This window comes from Lemur catta, chromosome 2, assembly GCF_020740605.2.
Source record: "Lemur catta isolate mLemCat1 chromosome 2, mLemCat1.pri, whole genome shotgun sequence".
Taxonomy (NCBI): domain Eukaryota; kingdom Metazoa; phylum Chordata; class Mammalia; order Primates; family Lemuridae; genus Lemur; species Lemur catta.
Window position 1 is genome coordinate 71,353,490 of NC_059129.1, and position 25,122 is coordinate 71,378,611.

Here is a 25,122-nt window from a genome sequence, read left to right on the forward strand (position 1 = left end):
AAGATGCCAAAAGATGTCACAGTATGTTCAGGAAATTGTTTAGCCACACCCCACCACTGCCCCACCCATGATACCAAGGTGGATCAAGGGTCTTGGCAAAGATTGGCAATGACAGGCATAGAAAACGGAGCCAGAAATCGGGACTGAGAAAGTTGGTGGTTTGATGAGGCAATTAGGAGTCCCAACAAAACTAAATATTTAATAGACAGTTTCGGTTGGCTTCAGAGTCAGGGTAGAGTGAGGCGAGGGCAGCACAAATTGGGCGAGCAGGAGGAAACAAGGGAGATCACATTCCATAGGGAAAAATAATAAGCAAATGGGACATTTAAAAAAATCTGATTTGGTTGTGAGAAAACAGGAGAAGCTCAAGAATTATAGCAGCAAAATAACCTGAATTTTGAATGCTAAAGATACCCACACCAAGGAAACCTTTATCCTGTTTTAATGAAGTGTTATCATTTTTTCAGATTATCCTTATCTAGTCATAGCTGAGGGGGGCGTTAATAATGTTACAACTTCTAGCTTGTTTTGAAAAGCTGCATTAGTTACTGGGAGAGTCCATCCAAGGAAAAGAAAGGAAAGAGGCAGAGAGATGGGGAAATTGTGGAATGATTTAGAAATTCTAAGATCCCAACCTCAATGAGGAAAGCAATAGTATGGATTTGCCTTTCCTTAACCTTAAACCTATTTCAAATCATTTGTTCATGCTGAATTACATCCTCTTCCCATGTCCTTACAAGAGCCACTCGTCTGATCCCTGAAGTAATGAGAACTTTATGACTAGTGTCGTTATTGTCATCGATATATTTTTAAATATCTGTTGAGAAATAAAATGCACTTCGAACAGTGTGCATTCCTCACATAAGTATTCCATTCCCAGTTTTGCACATATCATTGAGTTCAAAATGTGGTAATTCTTACAACACCAGTCATAAATTTTATTTCCGTTCACAACGTAAAAAAAGAAAACTAAATTTCCCAAATAGTCTGTAATGTTTTCCTGTGTAATTAACACCTCATTCACAGTTGTGTGTGCCAGTCAAGGCCCTGTCTCCTCTTTCTTGAGATTTCCTTGGTACCTTGTTCAGGCTGAGCTGATGCCTAAGAGTGTGCAAAATACACAGATGGAAACAGAGAAATATTTGAGAGGAGCCAGCTGTATGAGCAAGACCTGACAATTTAGAGAGAATACTTAGACACATGTTTCATCTTGTGGGTTTGGGGTCTGAATACCATCCTTTATTTAAGCCCAATTACTGCTGTAACCTCATCTTCATCATCATCATCCTCATCAACAACAAAAACCATCTGTCAGATAAGTACCAATAGTCCATTATTCGCATTCCTCCCTTCTTAATGCTCCTTGAGGGCCAAGTGTTTATAAATCAAGAGTCTAATTTAAGATACATGTTCTCTTACTCTGCAAGTCATCCTGGAAGCTTCAGGCTATTTTTACTGTTGAAAATTTGTAGATGTCATTTATTTAAATAGCCTTTTTTTTTCTTTCTGATAATAGTGACCCTCTGTGGCCTTGTATACAGCAAATGCAGATGGATGAAGTCATTAGCATTCAGATAAAATCATTCCATTGTAGAAATGTCTTGGTTTAATTTTTTTAAGTTTTGTTGAAATATAACATTCATTCATAAATATATTTTATATATATATACATATATAAAACAAGGGTACATCTTGTGCTTTTTCACAAAATAAACACACACAACCAGCACATAGTTGAAGAAACAAAACATCACCACCCCCAGAAACCCCACTCATGCCTCCTTTAAGTAACCCTCCCAGCCCTAATGGGTAACACATTATAACTGCCACCAGCATAGCTCTTTGTCTATATTTGTTCTTTGTGTGAATTGGCCAACCTTACATTTATTGGAAACATTCATATTGTTGCATGTAGTTTGATTCTGTTCGTTTTCATTGCTATATATTATTCCATTGTATGAATAAACCACAATTTATTATGTTTATTTCTACTTCTAATGGGCATCTTGGTTGTTATATTAGACTTTTTTAAAAGTCCATATGCATAATTAAGAGTTGATTACACTTTTTTAAAGAATACACACTACACATTTTAGAAGGTTCCTTTGAGACATTATCAAACATTTTTATATGGAAAAGTAGAGGATTGGATAGAGGGTAGTGTAAGGGCAGGGAGGAAAGGAACTAACATTTGTTACTGCTACTGTGTACCGCACGTTGTGGGAAACGTGTTGTTGTTTTTTAATTATGGTAAAAAAAAAACCACATAAAGTTTACCATCCTTACCATTTTTAAGTGTACAGTTCAGTAGCGTTAAGTATATGTCCACATTGTTGTGAAACAGATCTCCAGAACTTTTTCATCTTGCAAAAATGAACCACTATACCCATTAAACAACTCCCCATTTTCCCTTTCCCTCATTTCCTGGTAACCACCATTCTATGAATACTTTCTGTCTGTATGAATTTGACTACTTTAGATACAGTATTTGTTTTGTGACTAGTTTATTTCACTTAGCATGATATCCTCAAAGTTCCTCCATGTTGCAGCATGTGACAGGATTTTCTTCCTTTTTTAAGGCTGAAAATATTTCATTGTATGTTTGCACTACCTTTTGTTTATCCATTCATCCACCGGTGGACATTTGGGTTGCTTCCACCTCTAGACTACTGTAAATAGTGCTGCTATGAACATGGGTGTGCAAATATCTCTTCTTGACCCTGCTTTCAATTCTTTTGGGCATTTACTCAGAAATGAGATTGCTACATCATAAGATGGTTCTATTTTTAATTTTTTGAGGAGCTCAGTACTGTTTTCTATAGTGGCTATGCCATTTTACAGTCCCACCAACAGTGCACAAATGTTCCAGCTTCTCCATGTTCTCACTAACAGTTATTGTTTTCTGGTTTTTTGATAGTAGCCATCCTAGGGTGCATGCAGTAGGAATTTTACCAGTGATCTCTTTTTTAATCCTTCAACAAACCTGCTGTAAAGTATAAGTAACATTTTATAGCAATGAAATCTTGGTAGAAAAGGTTTCCACAAGAGAAAACGCAGCGATTCCAATCCAGGTGCTTCTGAATTTGACAATGAACATTTTATTCTCAAAGCTCCACATAATCAGAAAACCAACTGAATTCTTTCATTTTGAGCTACAAGATTTATAAGATATAAGGGGCTGTCCAGGCTTCTCTGACTTTAAATCTGAAATAAGAGCTTTAGCTTTAGAGCAGTGGTTCTCAAAATGTGGTCCCCAGACCAGCAGCATCAGAATTGCTGGGAACTTGTTGAAAATGCAGATTCTCAGATGTCACCTGGACCGACTTGAATCAGAAACTGTGAGAGTGGGCACAGCGATCTGTTTTAAGCAGCCCTCCAGGTGGTACTGGTACATGGTCAGCTTTGAGCACTGCTGGGCTCAGATCATTAGGCAGATATCTAAATTGTTGTCTAATAATCTTTACACTGTTGCCAAACAGAGAACTGACATTGAGCACTTTTGAGTTTTCCAGGGCCACCTGATAGGGTAAATCTGTGTTTTGTGCTTTATTCCACAATTTTCAGGAAAGTGTCAGATGACCTTATTTGTAATAATGCTGGAACAGTAGGTCTCTATCCATCTGGAAATTCACCCGGACTCTAATTTATCAGAATTGCTCCTGAACAAATGGCCACCTACGAGCAACCACCCTAACCAGGAAGACCTCTCCCAGCTGAGTCGTCTGCCAGGATTTTCACCACACCCACATCCACACCCCCACTTTTTGCCTCACTTTAAAGTGAGTCTAGAACAAGCCTTGTAGTAGTATAAATGGACTAAAATAGCAGGAGACAGAAGTGGAAACAAACATGCAAACACTCCTCCCATCCCGTCAGGAGACTTCTTGGCTTCTTCCTGGCACTACCATCAACAGCCCCAGCCCCTGGTCCTGGCCCCAGCTGTCCTCATCCAGTTCCCTGGAGCCCTGCAAGGAAAAGAGCAGAGACTCACAGATTACACCTTCCTCTGAAAAATGGCGGAATCTGATTTTAGTCCTAGGATGAGAGTGGTGATTTATGCCTGTTGTCTTAACATAATTATAACAAGAAAATACTCTTCAAATTGTCCTGGCTTAAATAATAAAATTCACTCTACCAAAAATCTACTGTTAACTCTTAGGTTGGCTTTTGCCTTTCCCTAATGCTTTTAAGTAAAAGGAGAGAAGATCCTTGGGAGGAACAGGGGACTCTGAGACTATTCAGTGCAGCCTGGGCCCTTGAAGAAGGGAAACAAGACAGAGAGTTAATTCCTGGAGCTCCTTGGAGAGAAGAAAGATGATGCCTGGGAGTGGGCATGGACTGTGATATTGGTGGAAATTGTGACCCCCAGTAGCTCCCTTAGACTCTGGAGCTTCTGCTCACATTTCTCATCCATCCACCCCTCTGCTCTGTCCTGTCAGAGCCCCCTCTACAGGTCACTGATACTTGGGACTTAAGTCACAAGAGTTTTGTCCTAAGGCAGGTCCTGTTCCTACTGCAGGTTGAGCAATCCTCATCTGAAAACCCAAAATCTGAAACGCTCCAAAATCCAAAACTTTTGAGTGCCAACATGACACCACAAGTGGAAAATTCCACCCCTGACCTCATGTGATGGGTGGCAGTCAAAACACAGTCAAAACTTTGTTTCATGAACAAAAGTATATAAAAGAGTGTATAAAATTACCTTCAGGCTATGTGTATAAGGTATATAAGAAACATAAATAAATTTTGTGTTTAAAATTGGGTAACATCTCCAAGATATTTCATTATATATATGCAAATATTCCAAAATCTAAAATCCAAAATCCATCTGGTCCCAAGTATTTTGGACAAGGGATACTTGATTTGTATATATTACTTGATGGTAGGTCTAAGAAAAAGGTAAATGTGTTGCTTTGTAAAGCTCTGCTTTAAGGTGTTACTAGAAATTGAAGCCTAGAAATCAGGCTTAAACTGAACGTATGTGCTGGCTAAAATTGTCTGCACACGATGTTCCAATTACTTAACAATCCTCAACAATATTTTACCTGTATGTCCACTCTTAGCAAACATACATAAACAAACTCAGCCTTCCCTCTGCACTCTTCCAGCATACACATTGACACTGTGACAATGGCAAGGCTGACTTAAATCCGCAGTGATATGCAAGAATTTGGATGCTTGCCCTTGCTGTGTACTGAATCGTGTATGCTTTTCACTCCTCATCTTAACACATGCCAATGTTGTGTTACGATATCTGACATTTGGTTTGTCTTAAACATTAACTCTGTGATAAAAGTTGATCAATGTCAGCCTCCTTTTTCCCACTCCTGCCCAAATCAATATACGTCTCCTTTGAAGAAAGCGGAATGTAAACTAAAGTTGATCCTATGGTTTTAACTTACCTCAACCTAATGCGTGCTTAAAGAATGAACCAATCACTTACTTAGATGCCATTGATTTAGTTTCTTTGTGCTCTTGTGAATTAATAAATTACAGTGCTTCTACTTTCTAAGTAAACTTTTTATCATTGATTAGTCCTCAGAGGCTAATTGACTTACATTTACTAAAAGACCAAATATGTTCAATTTCAGAAAATGTAAACTGCAGGACTAGAAAATGCTGTATACATGTATAATCTGTATTAACTCTGGAAAATATTAAATTATATATTCATTCCAATCTTACAATCACCCAAAAAAACTCCAAGGTTTAGATCTCTAAGATGAAAGGCACGTGAAAATACCACTGATTATATTTCTGTTTTTAATTAATTTTTTAAAAATTCTGTCCTATAGATGTTAGCCAGGGTTATTTATGAAAAATACTCCTGTTTTTATATGAAGTCCTTGAGCCTTTAATTTGTCTTCAGATGCATTTCTCACCCAATCACAGCATAGTATTTACTTGTTTGCCTCCAAAAACTTTCTGTACTGGTTCAGCTGGCATTTAGACTTACTACCACACTCCAAGCCTAAATGAAAATCAGAGAATCAAGTGACTTTGCCTGACACTTTAAAAACAAGAGAATTAGTGAATGAAATGGGCCTTTCTTGTGCGTATGCTTACAATTCTCCCCCCCAAAAAAGCATTGAAAAGATCAACCCAATATTTTTACTTTTTAAATATTAATAAGTCTTAATATGTATTACTATTTTACCAATATGGTAATCAAATAAAATTATTAGTAATAATGAATTAAAGTGATCATATTTAGAAAACACATGCAGGAATGCTTCTCATTCAAAATGTATGCTTTCAATACACAAGCTTACTTCCTCCTATTAGAAAGGAAAAAAAGTTTAAGAAAATAATTTTATAATAAATAATGAAATGCCCCTTAAATATTAGACTCACAGTTACTTAGAGACGTTAGCGCACACTTATCTTTCTGATCTTGCAATTGGAATTTAGCTAGTTGTGAACTTAGGAGAGTTAATATTCAGTTGCAGTAATAAAGATTAGTACACAAGAATTGTACATTTTAGTTCACTTATAAAACAGCTTAACAACCCAAAGGAAAGAAAAGAGTTAGTTAATGCTTTATGCTGCATATATAATTATAACAGGGCACAGGGCAGTGCTTTTTAAACTTTAGTGATCATGGGAATTATCTGAAGTGGTTTTAAAAATGCAGATTCTCCTGTCCCCAGAGATTCTAAACCATTAAGCCTAGGATGAAACCCAGGAATATGCATATTTAACACCCAAACTCACCCTCAAGTAACTTCTACAAGATTAGAATTCAGACCCCTCTATGAGAAACACCAACTTGAAATGACAGATGTATTTATCATTGCATCAGAAATCACTGAATCATCAGATAAAATGCCAATCTTAGACCATCTTCCGGATACTTTATATTATTAATACCTTGCTAGAGTATCAAGGTAGGCAGCATGGAAAGAGCTACTGACAACAGTTAAGATTCATTCATTTCAGGTACTGTGTTTCTCACAGTGGTCCTTAAGAATTGATCCATAGCTTTTTAGAATTCATTGATGTTTAAAAGTCATGTAGAATTGGACTTGTTTTTTTTAACTTTTTGTTCATTTTTACCATCTTCAATATTGCCATTTAAGATTGTCTTATATTAAAGTGAAATGGAATCACAGTATTTATTCTCTGTTTTTCTTTGGTTTCAAGGGAAGACGAGGGAAGACGGGACCCCCAGGAAAACCAGGACCCCCAGGACCGCCTGTGAGTAACCAGCCGGATGACTGTCCCTTCAGAGAGTCTCTTTTTATTTCTATATGTTTTCCTAAGGGTTCTTTTACTCCTGTACAGTTAATAATGTCCTTCTTTCTACTGTTTCAGCACTTGGATGGGTAGTTCATACTCCCTGCACCCCCACCACCATCACCAGCCCAAACTGAGAGCTAAGGGAGGCTGATAGCTGTCCACACCCCATCTGCTTCTTTATTACAGGGGCAGGAACAAGTGCAGTGTCTGCCTGAGCATCCCCAAGTCAAGCATATAAACAAGTGAATCCTACTCTGAACCTCCCTGAGCTCCATCTCCTCAATTTCTTAACATCGGGGGCTGGTAGCAACTTAGGCTTCTGGGGAAGCATATCCATTTTTCTTGATACATTGTTAGTAGAATTTCATTGAATGTTGTTGCTAAAAAGTGCTATAAAAACCTTCCAACCAGTTAGTTATCTGGTTTCTTTACCCCAAGCTTCTAGCAAAAAAGGATTTCAGTTTTTATGGTTCCGCTAACTCTGCAACCCACCAGAGTCTGGTTTGTGCCCAAGCTACTCCATGACACTGTGCTCTCCACTAATCTCTGAGTCGCCCCCAGATTCCCTGGGCACTGTTCAGGCTCCGCCTTACTTCCCTGCTACGCAGGAATTTACACCGTGGGCTTCTCTCCCTTTGAAATTCTTCTCTGGGTTTAGTGACATTGATTCTTTTTTTCCTGTGTCTGGGGCCATATTTTTGTGTCCTTCGTCAACAACTTTCCTTCTCCCCCCTGTATATTGGATGGATTCATGAATCCCAGTTTTTCATTTCAATCCTGACATTTCTTCTGAGTTCCAGGCTCGTACATTCCATTGCCTGCTCAGTATTTCCACTTGGACATCTTCTAGCTACAGCAAAAGTACTATGTCCAAAACTGAGCTGTAAAAATAATCCTAGATGTTTTTCTCTCCTTTATCCTCTACATCTAAACAGTCCCTAAATCATGTCAGTTCTGTGTCCCAAGAGCTCACGAATCTTCCTCTGCATCTTCACTGCCACTGCCTTAGTTTAGGCCTTTGTCAATTTGTACCTGTATCTTTGTAGCCATCTGAGAGCTGCTCTCGTTGCTTCTACCTTTTCCAAATGCAGTAGTACCTCTAAATCATGACTGACCATGTAACTTAAGGCTTAACATCCAGGCTGGCTCAGATGGCTTAAAACTCTTTAATAGTGTAAGACTATTTGGCTTCAAATTTCTTTCCACATCTTCTGCATGCCATTCTGGGCCCTTCGTGGTTTGCCTTTTAATTACCTTTGCTTATCCTCCTCTATGCCTTTCCTTCTTTTGTAATCTGTAATGTAATCTTCCCTTACTATCTCCAAAATGCCATGCTTTGCAAATGTTCTCCCATAGTCCTATGTAACCTGTCCCCTAGCTATATTGTATTGTAGCTCTTATTTTCCTTATCTGACTGATCACCGCACTGTGATTTTTTTTTGAACCTCTGTTTTGGCACTATTGTCTAGGACAGTTTTTGGCCTATAGCATGTGATTATTGATTATTTAATGAATGAGTAAACAAATGAATATGTATTGTGAAAAAAAAAATGAAGACCAGATAAGTGACTTTTTAAAGACCAAAAGCACCCTGCACCCCACTAGAGGGCTTCAGACCCAACGCTTTAGGAATTTCTTTGGATGTGGTCACATGCCAAAAATGAACATGATTGCCGTCCCCTCACTGATTTCATATTGCTTTAGCCATTCAAGTGGACTGTCCTATTAGCAGTGCATTGGTGTTCATTGATATTGATCATAAAAGCAAGTTGGGGGGCGAGGGTGTGAGGAAGCATGAATTGGACACCCTGGCATCCAGTTTTTAAAGGAATCAGCTTTGTTGATTTTTATTTCAAATGCTTTGGCAAAGCAGAGAACGTTTTGTAAGATGTTTCAAAAATTGTTTTGTGCTTTAAAGAAGACAAGCTATTGAATATTAACAGGCAAGATTAGACCTTCATGTAGTTTTCTAAACCTATGATGCTGCTTTTAAGACAGGATAATTGTCTCAAAGGAGGAATTTGAATGTTCAAGGCCTTTGTGACAAGCTTGCCAGATGTCTAGCAGAGAAGAGGATTACACCAAATTCTGGAATGAGTTCTCAACTATAGATCAAATGAGTTTACTGAAGAATTTAGAAGATTAAGAACCATGTGACTGTATGATAGGATTTATAATATTCAATTCCACAGGTTTTAGTTTATTGCCAGAGTGTTTGAGCAAGAGAGGTGCTTATTTTATTTAAAGAATTAGATTTAGAATTTAAGCTCAGTGATGGGTCTGACACACAGTGTTCATTAACTCCCAGCTACACAGTATTTGAAAGAAAAGTAGTTTATTAACTTTTTTAATATAATAAAATACCCAGTTCGTTGGAGTAAGGAAAAATCTATGCGGAAAACCAAAGGTTTTTATTCATGGATCAGCTTTTGTTTAAAAACAAAGTATTAGACTGTACCATCAGTTCATTTTCCATTTAAGAACTATAGTTTATGGAAACTCTTCGTCTTTCTGATTCTGGGACAACTCCTCTAGTGGACTAAAATATCTTTTCTCTCATACAAGTATTATCAGAACTTCATCTTGAGATACATTTTTCATCAGCTTTTGGACTTTTTGAAGTTGTTCACATGGTAGATTAAATTGACGATGTGCATATTAGTATGCTGCAAAAACTCCTATGGAGCAACTACTCCTACTTGCAGAGCTTAGTTAAAGACAGCATTGAAAAGAAAGGTAAAATAATTGGTTCCCCACATTTTTCTGTGCCATCTTCACAGTTAATTTTTTTAAACATAAGATACTTTAGAAAGAGGACTTTTATTTCCCAAATGGTTAGAAATGAACAGATTCTTCAAAATCAGCCCTTTCAAGGTCATAATAACTACCATTTTAAAAAAACGAGCACATAAAAAAAATCTAACTCCTCCTAATCCCCATTGTTCAATAGTTTCACAAACATTTATTTAAGATCTACTATGTGCCTAACGCTCTGCTGGGGGCTGGGCTTGCAAAAATGAATAAGACATTGTCCTCGACTTCTAGGAGATCCAACTTTAGCTCACAGAAATGTGAACAGAAGAAGTAGAGATAATGATTAGAGGTAGTTCCCTACAGAAATTTACAGCTGGAGTGTAAAGATTGAGGAGGATTGTCCAGTAAAGCAAACAGAAGGGGAGGAGGCAGCAAGCGAGGTACTTCTGGTAGAGGAAAACAGCTAGAAGAGAAGGAAGCACTAAGTGCTGAACCTCTGGGAAGTGGGGACAGGCCACCAGCCACAGGCAGCTGAGACACAGAGCACTAGGCCAGGTGTGATGAAATTAAGCCACGCAGCTGAGACACAGAGCACTAGGCCAGGTGTGATGAAATTAAGCCACGCTGGGCAGGGTCCTGGCAAACCTCTTGGGAAGCTCCACAAGGCATGCGAAGCTACGGAAACATATGAAGAGCTCTAAGCTGGAGAATCCCGTGGCCAGATTTCATTGATAGGTCACTCTGGTGGCACATGGGGGTTGGGTTGTTGAGAGAGTGAGCATGATTCATTGCAGCTATCATAGTATTTATTATACTATTTTTAAAGTATCAACAGAATATTTGTTGTCTCTGTTAGGATGTCCTATGGAGCTAGTTGTATTTTATTACAATTTACATGTAGCTTAAGAGACATTCTACTTTATTTGTAGACGTGTTTAGATCAATATATTGTTGTTTTTCATTTATTTGTCTTTTCCAACATTGTACCCTGTGTGGCATAAGCCCTACTTCACATCAGAGAGGAAAGCAGTAAGAGAACAAGAGAGGGGTCGGAAGGAGCTAAAATGTTTGTAATTGGGACTGTAGATGGTCTGTGACTCACCCCAGTGGCCAGTATGTGGGATTCCTGAAGCATGTGTTAGAATTTCTTATGACAATGTGAAATATTAAAAAATCCTAATTTTATCTCTCTTATCGAACAGTAATTAAATAATATGTAATAGCCCCAAAGGATTTAATACTTTATACAATTTTAACATTATGTTTGAGCAATTAGTCTTTAGAAAAGTTATGGGGGGAATCTTTAGTGTGTTTGATTGTCTGGAAAGAATCAAGGGATAGGAGTTATCTGGAGTTGTCAATCCTTTGATAACAGCATACTTTGCTCAGTTTCCTTAAGAAAATGTTCTTCCCTTTAGGGGTTTAGAGATGTTCCCTAAATCAAACGTAGTGTTGTTATTTAGGGGAGTGGCAATGAAGATTGAAAAAATGGAATCAAAAGGAAAACTCTCTGATGCTCTGAAGTAACTCAAATAATTAAAACATTTTAGTCAATCTTTCTATGGTGATTCTTTGTTCTGAAGCCAAATTTGTATTTTTTCACTTTCTTAAGAAATGTTGGTACCAAAAAGACAAATTCTTTACAAAGAATAATTTCCCACAACTTCTATTTGGCTAATTTTGTGTATGTGTGCATGTGTATATGTAGAAAGACAACGTTTTCTCCCCTAAAACATTATACTTCCTAGGGAAAAAACAAATTTCTAATAATGACATATTTACTGAAAGTATATCTATTGAACTAGTGTTATTAAATTGTCTTTGTGAATCAGTGTTTCATGAAAGTCATATATATTACTTTCCCATAATTTAGCTTCCCATATTCAATAAAAATGTTGTGTTTAGAGAAGACTTAGTTGAAATGTATGCACACATAAAATGCATTAATAAAGTTGTTCTTAGTCAAAATGCTTGTAATTGAAGAGCAACTAAACCAGTTAGAGAGCTAGCCACACCACCTGTGTTGAACATATTTTTTGTAAAATATTTGTCCAATTTCCTGTTAAAAAGGAGAGCTGATCTTACCTATACAAAGGAAAAAGCTCCTAAATTCTCTCAAATATCTTCTGCCATCTTGTCCTAAACAAATATTCTTCATTGGAGAAAAATCATTAAGTAGAGATGTCTTGGATTGATAATACCTTCAAATACCTAAAGAGTATGACTGAGAGCAGCTTTTCAGAGAGACGAAATATGAGAGTGCTAAATATCTCCTTGGGGAAGGAAATAGCATTAACTCCTAGGAGACGGTTTCAGAAGAGAGGGAGATGGACCGGACCAGTAGGGTTTATTACAGCACTAACTCACATTACGTACTATGCTTCCAATGTCTTATGGAATCCTCACAACTTAGAAATGTTAAGTAACTTGCCCGAGATCATACAAGGGTAAGCCGGGGAGACAGAATTGAAACCCAGGAACTGATCCCCAAACCTACCTGTATTCTGCTAGAATATGGGTGTGAAAGACAAGCTTCTAGTTTATACTTGGACTAGGATCAGCCTTACTTAAACATCACACATAGAACATTGTTTGATTTTTCCATGGCCATTCGAGGTACTCTCCTGCCTCAGGGCTGTAAGATAGTATAGTATGATGTCCTTCACTTGACATTTTCATGTCTCCATTTCCTTCTCTGTAAATTTGAAATAATAGCACCTGCCCCACCTACTTCCCACAGTTGCTGAAAGGATCAAATTCCATACATGTGAAAGAACTTTCTTCTAAATGTAAAGCTCTATCTAAATGGATTTTATCCATTATTATTACTATTCTGAATATCCATTCACATTGTAGATAGAAGAGATTGTCTGGACTCTGTAACTGGACCAACACATTGTTTTCTTTTTACAAATTTCCCAAAATCCAGTTAGCAAAAATTTGAATGTCTATCAATGAATTGCTGAAATAAAAGATCACTCTACATATGGAATTCTTATTTTGGGTATGTAAATCCACCCTTAAAGAGGTACAAAAGTTATTCCTAATTAGGTAATAATAACAACCAGATATAAAGATTCAGTGATGTTTTTTCTCCTCAGATTTACAGCCTCTTCCTGCCTCGTGGGGCTTGTTCATCCATGATCTGAGCTGTTGCATTTAATTAGTTGTGATGTTCTCTATGTCTCAACTACCATTCCTTACACTCTAATAAAAACTTCTGTTTTTAAAAAAACCTTCTAGTTATCTGAGTAGCATAAGCAATGGAAACGGGCTTATGTTATGATAATGAGACTCGGAAAGTCTGAAGGCTTGGAATGCCTTAGTTTATTTCAAAATATTCTGGTTTTTAGTTTTTTTAGAAAAGAGAGGAAAACAGCTGGAAATGAGGCGGAGCGGGAGAGAAAGCAGGAAAATTTAACTAATGAGCCATTAAAGGAAGTAGGTATTAGCCCACCCATTTGACATTAACTTTACTTCTCATTCATCATCACTGTAAAAAGCATTTTTTAAAAAACACATTAATTTTAAAATGTGTTATTATTTCTTTCTGGTACAGGCAGAGCTTTTGATTTTCCTTCATTTTTTTTCCTCCTGGCATTGTTTTTGTGCATTGTTTCATTATTGTAGCATGAGAATTGAACAGTGGGCTCAAATGTGTCACATTTCTGTGTATAGCAATTTAGGTTAAAAACAATGAAGCCAAGAAATTTGTAACGTGGGGCAGCAGCGCCCTCTACTGTTTCCATCAGAAAAGCTCTAGGCAAAGAATTGACACTTCACAGCCCTTTGGAGGATGTCACGGGTATGGAAATTTTTCAGTGTTTGAGGCTTAATTATATATGCACATGATTTTCAAAATTTATTTTCAGGTTTTTATTGCATTTTCTGCTTATCCTGTAGTTTAAGTATAAATACTATTTCATCAACATTTTCAATGTCAGCTTGATATTCTTTTAAGGTAAAAATATTTACTCACAAATCTCCAAAATGCCCAGCTATTGTAAAATACTGATAAAACTCTGCAACATTACTTTTGTGGGAGCTTCCGCCAATAAAATTTGTGCTTCTTTTCTAAAACAGCAATCTGATTTAAAACATGTGTTTCTATTTTAATTTTAACTCCAATGTAGAAGAACTTCTTTTACTTTGAAAGCATGAATCATTGCACCATTCTGGACGTTAGGATTATACAGCAGTTTACATAGTTAAAAGAGTCAACGTAGGGTGTAAAATTGAATTCATTTAATTAACAAATATTTATTTACCATCTACCATGTGTTAATCACTGTTATAAACATTGAATGTACAGTGGTTAAAAAAACAAAGCAACGACAAACTACAAACAAGGTTATTTACCTTTAATAACTTACTCTATTATGGAGGAGTACAGCTTTGATTAATAAGCAATTAAATAAATAGACAAAACCATTGCAGTTTAGTGTGAGGTGCTCTTGGGGAAATAAACGGGGCAATGTGATAATGATTTGGGAGGAAGAAGTGTTACTCTCATTAAGGTGGTCCAGGGAGGCGTCTCTGAGCAGATGGCATTACTTGGGAAGGAGCTGGCCAAGTGAGGCTAAATCCTTTGTGGAATGGGAGTAGGTGTTTTAAAACAAAAATTATGTTTTTTAGAAATATCAGGACATGCAAAGGGCTTGAGATGGGGAAAAGCTTGATGTATTCAATAAACAAAGAGGAGCTAGGAGAAGAATAGTGCAAGAAAAGGTTTGAGAGCTGAGTGGCTTTATCACTCAGGGCCTTATGAGAGTGGAAGCAGGATGGGGTGGAAGAGTAAGGTGTCTGTGAAATAATCAACCAGTTACCTCTCCCTTTTGTAAGTCTTAGTGGGTGTGTTTCCACTTGAGGGGTTTTTTTTTTTTTTTTGATATTATGAATTTACTATTCCAACTGATTCAGATAAATTATTCTGAAAGTAATATCATTTTTAGCCTATCATTGTTAGTCTTTGAGTAGACAGGGAATACACCTGTTTGCTGAGAGAAAGCAAGAGAACTGATAATGCTTTGATTGTAGCCCATTTAATTTCAGTCCTGGCTGAATCCACTGGATCTTATATTTGTCTTTAAAGATGGAGAATTTCATCACATAGAAGTTAATATTTTCCTCTTCCCCACAGCTAAACCTGATGCTTCCTTTCTTTTTCTTTAATTTTTAATTATTAGGGGTACATATAGTTGTATATATTTATAGGGTACATGTGATGTTTTGACACAGGCATACAATGTGAAGTAGTCAGATCAGAGTAGTTGGGGTATCCTTCACCTCAGGGACTTATTATTTCTTTGTGCTAGGAATATTCCAGTTCCACTATTTGAGTTATTTTAAGTATACCCTAACATTTGATTATAGTCACTTTGTTATGCTATCAAATATTGTTCATTCTATCTAACTATATTATTGCACCCATTAACCGTCCCCCCTTCCCCCTCCCCTCCCCACTACCCTTCTCAGCCTCTGGTAACCATCATTCTACTTTCTGTCTCCATGAGATCAGTTGTTCTAATATTTAGCTCCCACATATGAGTGAGAACATGCGAGATTTATCTTTCTATGCTTGGCCAATTTCATTTAACATAATGTCATCCAGTTTCATCCATGTTGTTGCAAATAGCAGGATTTCCTCAAAGGGCCAAATCTAAGAGTTATCAACCTTAAAGAGGAGGTAGAAAGAAATATTGGGGTAGAAATTTATTCAAAGAATTAATAACTGATGCTTCCTTTCTGATAGGCTACAGGCTAGGTCAGATGAATAGCAATAGCAATGAAAATACCTGCCCTCAAAACATCATAGAACTTATGCCTTCCTGCACATGTACCCCATTATCCAACACTATTCTCAACATGTATATCCTCCATCTCCAACTTTATTTACTATGCACAGAACTGAAGGCACAAAATTTTTGTTTCCAGCATATAGCAAGGTATACCTCCAAAACAAGTTAGTATCCCAAGACACATTTTAGACTGCTGAATAAAGCAGATGACAATAAATGTCTGATTTAAACATCTGATTTCTTGTTAAAATACCCACAAAATACCCTGAACGTGCTTCCATGCATGTTGAGGCTCATCATGTTTCAATGGGAATCCAATTCATATTCTTAATATCCCTTTAGAAGCCTTGAACTGATCAAGGCTTTGTCATGTTTCTTAGTTTTCCTTTGAGCAAGGAATCTCAATCTCTTCTATTAAATGACTAAAGATCATGCATTGTAATGATAATATCTTCAGAGAAAATGAACGTAACCATTTATTTAAGTCAATGGAAATAGTAATTTCATTTCTTGGAAAAATGACTTCCTCAGATTTAAAAATATAGACACATAAGACCTATAAAATGGAGACATGGTCAGTTAATCATTTTTACTGCCACTTGTCCCCCAGGAGGGTAATGATCCCAGACAAAACAGCTGTGGCCAACATTGCTAAAATTCCAGTGTCACCTTGTGTGACCACAAAATACATAGGCATGTATATGAGGCAGCTTAGGGTCTTAGGTTGAGATTTTGAAAACTAGCACTTGGGTTTGATTTTCTAATTATTTCTCTTTTTCTCTTCTAATGAACAGCAGCAGTGGGACATTATTTGCCATTTTCTGACTTCCTAAGGTTTTTACTAATTGTATTTACATTCTTATGGAAAAGGATATTATCTGCATACAGTCACTGACTACTTTTTTCATCTTGTCTCATGATATTGAAATTGACTATTAAACTACCTGGACTGATGTATGTTATTCATAGCAATAATGAGAAAGAATATTTGAAATCCATGATATATGGTGACCAAACTTGTAATTAGTTAGGCCAGTGTCCGGAAATGGATAAATACCATTTCTTTGTGTTGGGTAAACATTAAGGTTTGAGATGCCAAAGGCCAGTCAGATTTGTTAGAACCTTAATGTTCAAAAAGGGATACTTGTTTCCTAAATAATCTTATAGTTTGCTTTGGATGATATAGTTTCCAGAAGGATCTCGATACAATATTGTGTGATTTTATTGCGTATAACTTTGTGAAGTAGGGAAGAAAATATCATTTTCGTTTTAACAATAAGAAGACTCTGGGCCTTGATGAATAAAAGGTTCAGCTAAATGTGTGCAGTCATCTTTCTCTTCACAACAATAACTAAGATTTGGTATGGTCAAAGAAAAGACTAAAATAAATTGTGTAACTAGAGAAGCAACAAGTCTTCAGCATTGTCTAGGGGACCTAAAACATGGGAGGATATTTGGTAGAAAATAAGATCTGAAGGGGCTTTAGCTATATCTGCAATGATTTTGTTAAAAAGTAAAAATATCTGAAGCAAATATGACAAATTATTAATATTTAACAATATCGTATTGTGGATTCATGGGAATATATTATATTATATTATATTATTTTCTATAATTTTCAGCACATCTAAAATATTTCAAATTCATTTTAAGAAATGAAAAAAACAGTATCACTGATTACTCCTTTGCTGGCCAATATCATCAGTATCTTCTCCTTTGACTGAAATACTTTATGGGATGTGACTAGGTGTTTTAAAACTAAAATGATGAATATTAGAGTACACTCTCTGTAACCATGGAGTCCAGCTGAGCCAAGAATTGTCATTTGTAGATTTATCGTTAGTTACAACCTACAGATCAGAGGGACACTTTGATATCACACATTTGAATAGAAAGTGAAGGCTACCATCACCCCAAAACAAAACCTACAGACCCTTTATTTTGCCTTTTCCAGAGTCGTCCAGAATGTCCCCAGCTATTTGGATTTTGCACATGTTCTTGGCCTCTGAGTAATTTAGCAGTGTATAAGCCAGGGCCATCAGCCTGGTTAAGTCCCAGAAGTATGCCTTGGAAATTGCATTTTCTCTGCTCAGGAAGCATTGTTATTCTACCAGCACTTTTAAAGAGAGTGAATGTTATCACTTAATTATAGTAAATGAAAACTCAGAGCATTGATAGGTGCAGACTGCCTGTGAGGTCTGCATAAGCCAACTTTCCTCCTGATTTTGGTGGCATATTGAGAAATTCTTGAGGTCAGACAAGAAGATGGAGGCATAGTTGTTCCCAAGGTATGGTTTTTATTGGTGATGATATTTTGGGGACACCACTGGATACAAGTAATTTGTCTCACGCACCCCCGCTCTTGCTAGTTTTCATGCCCCTGTGCTGGGTCACTGATGCTGTTTCCGTGGGTGGCAAGGCACTCTAAAGATTCCTGCTGCTCCTTATATTGCAGGACGCTGACAAATAATATTTTTCCTTTTGCAGGACATACTGGGGAGAGATGAGTATGAAACATTTTATGGGTGGATAAGCAGAATGGCAGCATTAGGGAAGGAATCATTTTTTTTCCTAACCATCATGCGATGGAAATCAGTCAGAATGTCCCACTTTATCAATAAGGCATGAGTTTTAAACCAATTAGGTTGATATCTGGGAAAATAAAGACCTTCAAAAATTGTGGTTTTCTGCCTTGGAAAATAAAGTGTTAAAAACCTACGAGCTTCATAGCATAATTTAGAAAATCTGCTTTTATGAAATGGGTTAATTATACCCATTGAATGCATTCACTGTCACAGTCTCATCCTCCCACTCCTGTTCCAAAATGACAAGTGAAACCAGGGACTGTGCAATTTTGGAAAACAATCAGGTCACATATTGAGTATTTTGCTTATTCATACAACCATAAACTGCCTATGCTTGAGTTCCCTCAATTACACAGCTCAGTATGCAGGCCAAAAGCAGACAAGCCCAGCTCAAGTGAGCACTTTCCTGGAATACACAGGGGAATGGGTTTGAAAAATGTCCAAAGTGGCAGATGTGAAAAATTCTCATTCAAGATCCAGAAGCTGCCTTTGCTGCAATCCTTCACCTGTTAATCGCACTGCCTCTGAACTTATGAACCAGGGATGCTGGCGATATCTTAGACCGAGACACTTAGGAGCTATAGATCTTTCAAAGTATGGTGCAGGTATATTGCATTGTGGAGGAAAAACTGGCTGAGACCAGAGAAGATTGTGGATCACAGTACTACTCAGAATTTTCAGATATTCACCAAGAATAAGTATGTGGCTGCAGGCTTCCGACGAAACTGCCCTTACCTTTTGTAGAGGAAGTCCCCAAAAGATGTCCTTGACAAATGCTTAACCCAGTATATTGTATCACTTAAAAAATCCTTGAGATTCCCACTATGCTGATACACAAATCTCTCCCTGACAATAGAATACAGTGGCGCTGTTATAGTCTTATGAGAAGGATATTTCATTCTCTCTGAGTATGACAACTTTCCCACAACTGTTCTCCACTGCAATTTCATGCTCATGGGAGTTTCAGTCCATCAAAACCGTCCCCAAGCAATATACTCTCTTGGTTAGCTAGTCTTTTTTCCCACCTCCTTTGACCATTTTTATTTTCCTTTTCTTGTACCATCTCATAAATGCTAAACCTCTTTACCCCTCATTTGGTGTTATTGGAACCTCAAGGGTTATTTAAGATGCTGATCAAGATTGCTGACTTTCTTCTTTTCCTTCTCAGACTAACTTTGCTTGTTTCTTTCTTCTTATCTCTCTCTAATGTAAGCCCTCCATGATTTTAAATTTCTCTGTGTCTCCATGTTGTTCCTCTCTCTTATCCTTACCCTCTTCCCATTCTGGTCACTTTCCTTTTCATGTCTTCTTGCATCCAAGTCTTTGAAAATGCATATCTACACCGTGTGTCAGACTTCTCTTTGCTTGGTTGGCCCTTATTGACTCTGTATCTCATTAAGGAATCCTGTGACCTTTTGCTACAGAATGCCCTTGATTTTTTTAACCAGCTTTAAGATGGCTGATATTTTATCTTCCTATAATCCTTCTCATTGCGAGGCAGTTTAAGGGACAGAGTTAAAAGATCAAGCTGTTGGGGGAAGGCAGAGCTGGGCTGAAACCCAACTCTTGTCCATTAGTCGTATGAGATTCATTAAGACATTTAACCTTTTGTTATGTGTGAAATAAGGATAACACCGCCTCCTTGGATCATTGTAAGAGTTAAACACAATAATATATTTACTTGTCACACAGTTATTACTTTCAAAGAGTAACTATTATTCATTAATATTATTGTTATATATATCCCCATTTTATCATTCTTTGCCATCTTCTTATTATTGTCTTTCTTTCCCAGGATTTAGGGCCTATCATTTCCAAGGCAAAAAGATTGATACTTTCCCTAATTCTTTATTCTCATCCACATGTAACTTTTTCTTCTATCTGCTTTGCTCACCTCCCTTCTATTTTCTTCTGTCCAAGTCTTTATAAAGAAACTTCATCCACTAAGAATGTTGGCCAAAATATATGCATTGACATATTTATCATCTGGCAAAATTCGTTAGATTGAGTTTTCAATGTGAAAACATCTATGTAGACATGAGAGCATTTCAAATTTCATGACTGTGTTTTTGTGTTTTGGCCAACGAATGAAAGATATCCTTCTAATTGCACTGAAACCTGAATTTTCCACGAGCTTATTTCCATTTGCGTTCCCACTGCTTACAATGGACTTTAACCCTAAGCCTTGATTCAAAAGAAGTAACTTCACTTCTCAAAGCCTCATGCCAGGAAGTGAGAGCCCTGGACCCAGTGGTAGTATAGTCTGCAGGCTCCTCAGCCTCCCGCTCCTCTCTTGGTGCTATCTTCTCCAATCCCTACTCCTCATGTGCCAACCTTTATTCTTCTCCTTTCCTGTCCCACCCTCCTTGCTCTTGGGAAATATTTAATGAACAATACAATGAATTATATATTCAGAGTGGAAATGACTTTGGACTTGGTTCTACCATTTGTTTATTGTGTGCTTTGGCGTAAAAAAAATCTCTTGGTTTTCCCATCTATCCAATGGAGAATATAATAGTGCCCACTTCACTTAGTTATCATGAGAATCAAATAAGATAATATGTGTTACTATCACATTACCCTGCCATCGAAGAAAATATAAGTGAAAATACTTTTAGAATTATCCTGAGCTGTGTAAGTGTGAAGCATTAGTATTACATCTTTGAGGAACATTTGCATTTGAGCTGGTGATAAAACCTAACACAAGATAAATAAGACTACCTTTAGAACATTTTAAACATAAACCAGAGAGTGAACAAGCTATTTCAAGGAAAAAGAACTCCTCCCAGGAACCTAAACATCTTACTTAAGATGTGCCATCTTGCCGTTTGTTCCCTAGGTTGGCCCAAATATGAGAGCTTGAGATCTCTATGTTGAAATGTAAACATAATATAAACACTCAGTGAATCTTCTCCTGGCTTCAGGAATCATATTTTGTAGGTTAAGAGTTTCCAGTAACTTTTTTTTTTTTGATGGGAAGGAAGTATTGGCATTTCCTTGGTCACTAAAAATTTGTAGCACAAACATTCTCAGAAAAATAATACATTATATAATTACAACTGTCTAACATAATTAAATCCCAAAAGACACTGAAAAAATCATTTGTAGTAAATATTAAGACAAATAAAGGGATTGATTTTTATAAAAGGAATTGATTTCTCAAATATTTTCTATCTAAAGAGCACTATTGATTTTTTTTCTCAGAGTTATGGTATAACTTTTTGTGTCATAATTCTGGTCAAAAATCCATCCGTGAGCTCTTTTCTACTTAACTAGAGCTTACTATAGCTTTTCTTTGAATTAACTAGCCAGATTCTTAGATTAATCTATTTCTGTCAGCCCTGTCTTCTGTAAATTTGGGAGCAGCAAGCCCTTTGCTCTGTTTGATACCATTTCTAACTAAAACCAAAACCAACAAGCAAAAAATAGACTTTCCCCAAAGACTTTTTTCTTGTGAAAGCAATGATTCTATTGAATTCAGCAAACATTTAGTGCCGGGGCATGGGGGAGAGTTGGGAAGTTACTACATAACACAGCCTGGTAAGTTTAAAAGGATTGAAACTCCTTGCCCTCAAGAAGTTTTCATTGCAGTGGGGAATCCAGGCAGGTACACAAGCCACTATAATCAGTGCAAAAGTGATTGATTGAGTTATGTATGATGTGTTATATATGGAAACATAAAGGAGAGAAAACCTCATTTGACATTAGCTTTTCCAACCATTATTGTTGCTTCATCTCACCATTCTTATGTCTGAGTTTAGGCTTCCTGATGATTTTTTTAAATACCAAGGGGAAAATAATTACTGATCTCTGCTTTTTCTGCAAGCCACTAGAACACTGAAACTGGGTCTTGAAAATTAGCTCAAAGGACTTTCCAGTAACAAACTTTCTATCTGTTCTTACAGAAAAGCTATTTTTGAGCATTCTTTTAAGAGAGTTGGTTAGTACAACTTCCTTCACAGAGGTTTTTGGTATTTCAAAGGTTGTTCCTGAAGTTAATTGAAAACTCACTGGGCCATAGGCAGTTGTGTGTAACCTGAAAATATATATTTGTGAATCCTGAAAGGAGCTTCTAATAGGAGATTGAAGAGCTATGGTGTGTAAGTGGCACCCAGGTGGCTGAAGGAGACTCAATTGGCAGAGTTGTAAAGAACCACAAGGTGCTTTTAGAGAAAAGGGAGAAAGGAAAATAGTTCAGGAGTGACAATCAGCGGGAGAGCAGAGGAGTTGACTGAGAAGCTGTGGATACCTTGAGTCACAATGTGCAGGGTATGCTAAAGTGGAATCCAAAACCTCAAGCCCTGACTTGCATATAGAGCGTATGGCAAAGAACAGTAAGGCAAAAATATGGTTCTTTGAGCTAAGCACACAAGGTGTATTGGCTGAAGAGTGAAAATGCAGCTAATACCAAGACTAAAGAAGTATAATTTTTAACAGAAAACTCTTCTCATCATTTTTTTATTTTTTATTTTTTTATTTCAGAATATTATAGGGTAAAAACATTTTGGTTACATAAATCACTTTTGTACCATTTGAGTCAAAGTTATAAGTGTGCCCATCACCCAGACAGTGTGCATTACACCTGTTAGGTGTGAATTTACCCATCCCCTCCTCCTCCCACCGCCTGCTTGATGACTGATGAATGTTATTTTCATATGTGCACATGAGTGTTGATCAATTAGTTCCAATTTGATGGTGAGTACATGTGGTGCTTGTTTTCCATTCTTATGATACTTCACTTAAAAGAATGGTCTCTAGTTCCATGTAGGTTAATACAATACATTTTTTATGACTGAGTAGTACTCATGGTGTACATATACCACATTCTGTTAATCCACTCATGTATTGATGGGCACTTGGGTTGTTTCCACGTCTTTGCAATTGTGAATTGTGCTGCTATAAGCATTCGAGTGCAGGTATTGTTTGCACAGAATGTTTTTTTTTTCCTTTGAGTAAATACCCAGTAGTGGGATTGCTGGATCAAATAGTAGTTCTACTTTTAGTTCTTTGGGGTATTTCCATGCTACTTTACATAGAGGTTGTACTAGTTTTCAATCCCACCAACAGTGTAGTTTTCTTGGCTGTGCAGAAGCTTTTTAATTTGATCAGGTCCCATTTATTTAATTTTGTTATTGCCATGATTGTTTTGGGGGTCTTCTTCATAAATTCTTTGCCTAGGCTGATGTCTGTAAGAGTTTTTCCAACATTTTATCCTAGAATTCTTATAGTTTCATGCATTAGGTTTAAGTCTTTTATCCATCATGAGTTGATTTTTATGACAGGTGAGAGGTACGGATCCTGTTTCAGTCTTCTATGTGTGACTATCCAATGTTCCCAGCACCATTTATTAAATAGGGACTCTTTTCTCCACTGTATGTTTTTGTCTGCTTTGTCAAATATCAGATTGCAATATGAGGATGGTTTTGTATCTGGGTTCTCTGTTCTGATCCATTGGTCTATGTCTCTGTTCTGTGCCAGTACCATGCTGCTTTGGTTATTATAGCCTTATAGTATAGCTTGAAGTCTAGTAAACTGATGCCTCCCAATTTGTTCTTTTTGCTTAAGATTACTTTGGCTATACAAGGTCAGACAAGAGAAGGAAATCAAGGGTACCCAAATGGGGGCAGAAGAGGTCAAACTATCACTCTTTGCTGACGATATAATCTTGTATCTAGAAAACCCCAAAGATTCTGCCTAGAGACTCCTGGAATTGATAAATAAATTCACCAAAGTCTGAGATTACAAAATCAATGTACACAAATCAGTAGCATTCCTATACACCAACAACAGTCAAGCTGAGAACCAAACCAAAGACTCAAAACCTTTCACAATGGCAGCAAAGAAAATGAAATACCTAGGAGTATATTTAACTAAGGAGGTGAAAGACCTCTACATGGAAAACTATAAAACGCTGAGGAAGGAAATAGCAGAGGTCATAAACAGATGGAAAAACATACCATGCTCATGGGTCAGCAGAATCAACATTGTTAAAATGTCCATACTACCCAAAGTGATCTACAGATTCAGTGCAATCCCTATTAAAATTCCAACATCATGGCCGGGCGCGGTGGCTCATGCCTGTAATCCTAGCACTCTGGGAGGCCGAGACGGGTGGATCGCTCAAGGTCAGGAGTTCGAGACTAGCCTGAGCAAGAGTGAGACCCCGTCTCTACTAAAAATAGAAAGAAATTATCTGGCCAACTAAAATATATATATATATAAAAAAAAATTAGCCGGGCATGGTGGCACATGCCTGTAGTCCCAGCTACTCGGGAGGCTGAGGCAGTAGGATCGCTTAAGCCCAGGAGTTTGAGGTTGCTGTGAGCTAGGCTGATGCCACGGCACTCACTCTAGCCTGGGCAACAAAGCGACACTCTGTCTCAAAAAAAAAAAAAAAAAAATTCCAACATCATTTTTCACAGATCTAGAAAAAATAATTCTTCCCATCTTTTAAACTTTAATAATGTATGCCAAAACTGAAATCTACTAAGAGATGATAATCCAAACAGCTCATTTTTACACTATGCATCTGATAACTCCAGTGGCAGACATTCATGGTAGTTCTCTGTTTTATACCTCCAGCAAGGGTTTAGCCAAAAACTTTTTAAATCCTACTAGAACTATTGCTGAGAGAATATAATTCCCAAATTGAAAATAGCTTTAATTCACTTCATCACACCAGGTATGGTTCTTTGCACTAGGAAACAACATCAGGATTTCTACCCATACTAGGTTTACAGACCTCT

The 25,122-nt window shown here is 37.1% G+C and overlaps 1 protein-coding gene across 1 annotated transcript in view; it reads left to right on the forward strand.

Annotated features, from left to right (window-relative positions):
* COL19A1 (collagen type XIX alpha 1 chain) overlaps positions 1–25,122 on the forward strand; it is a 308,626-nt gene that overhangs the window by 193,600 nt on the left and 89,904 nt on the right. Inside the window, exon 16 of the mRNA XM_045542219.1 lies at positions 7,144–7,197. Coding sequence (XP_045398175.1) covers positions 7,144–7,197 — 54 coding nt within the window. The remainder of the gene's footprint in view (positions 1–7,143; positions 7,198–25,122) is intronic.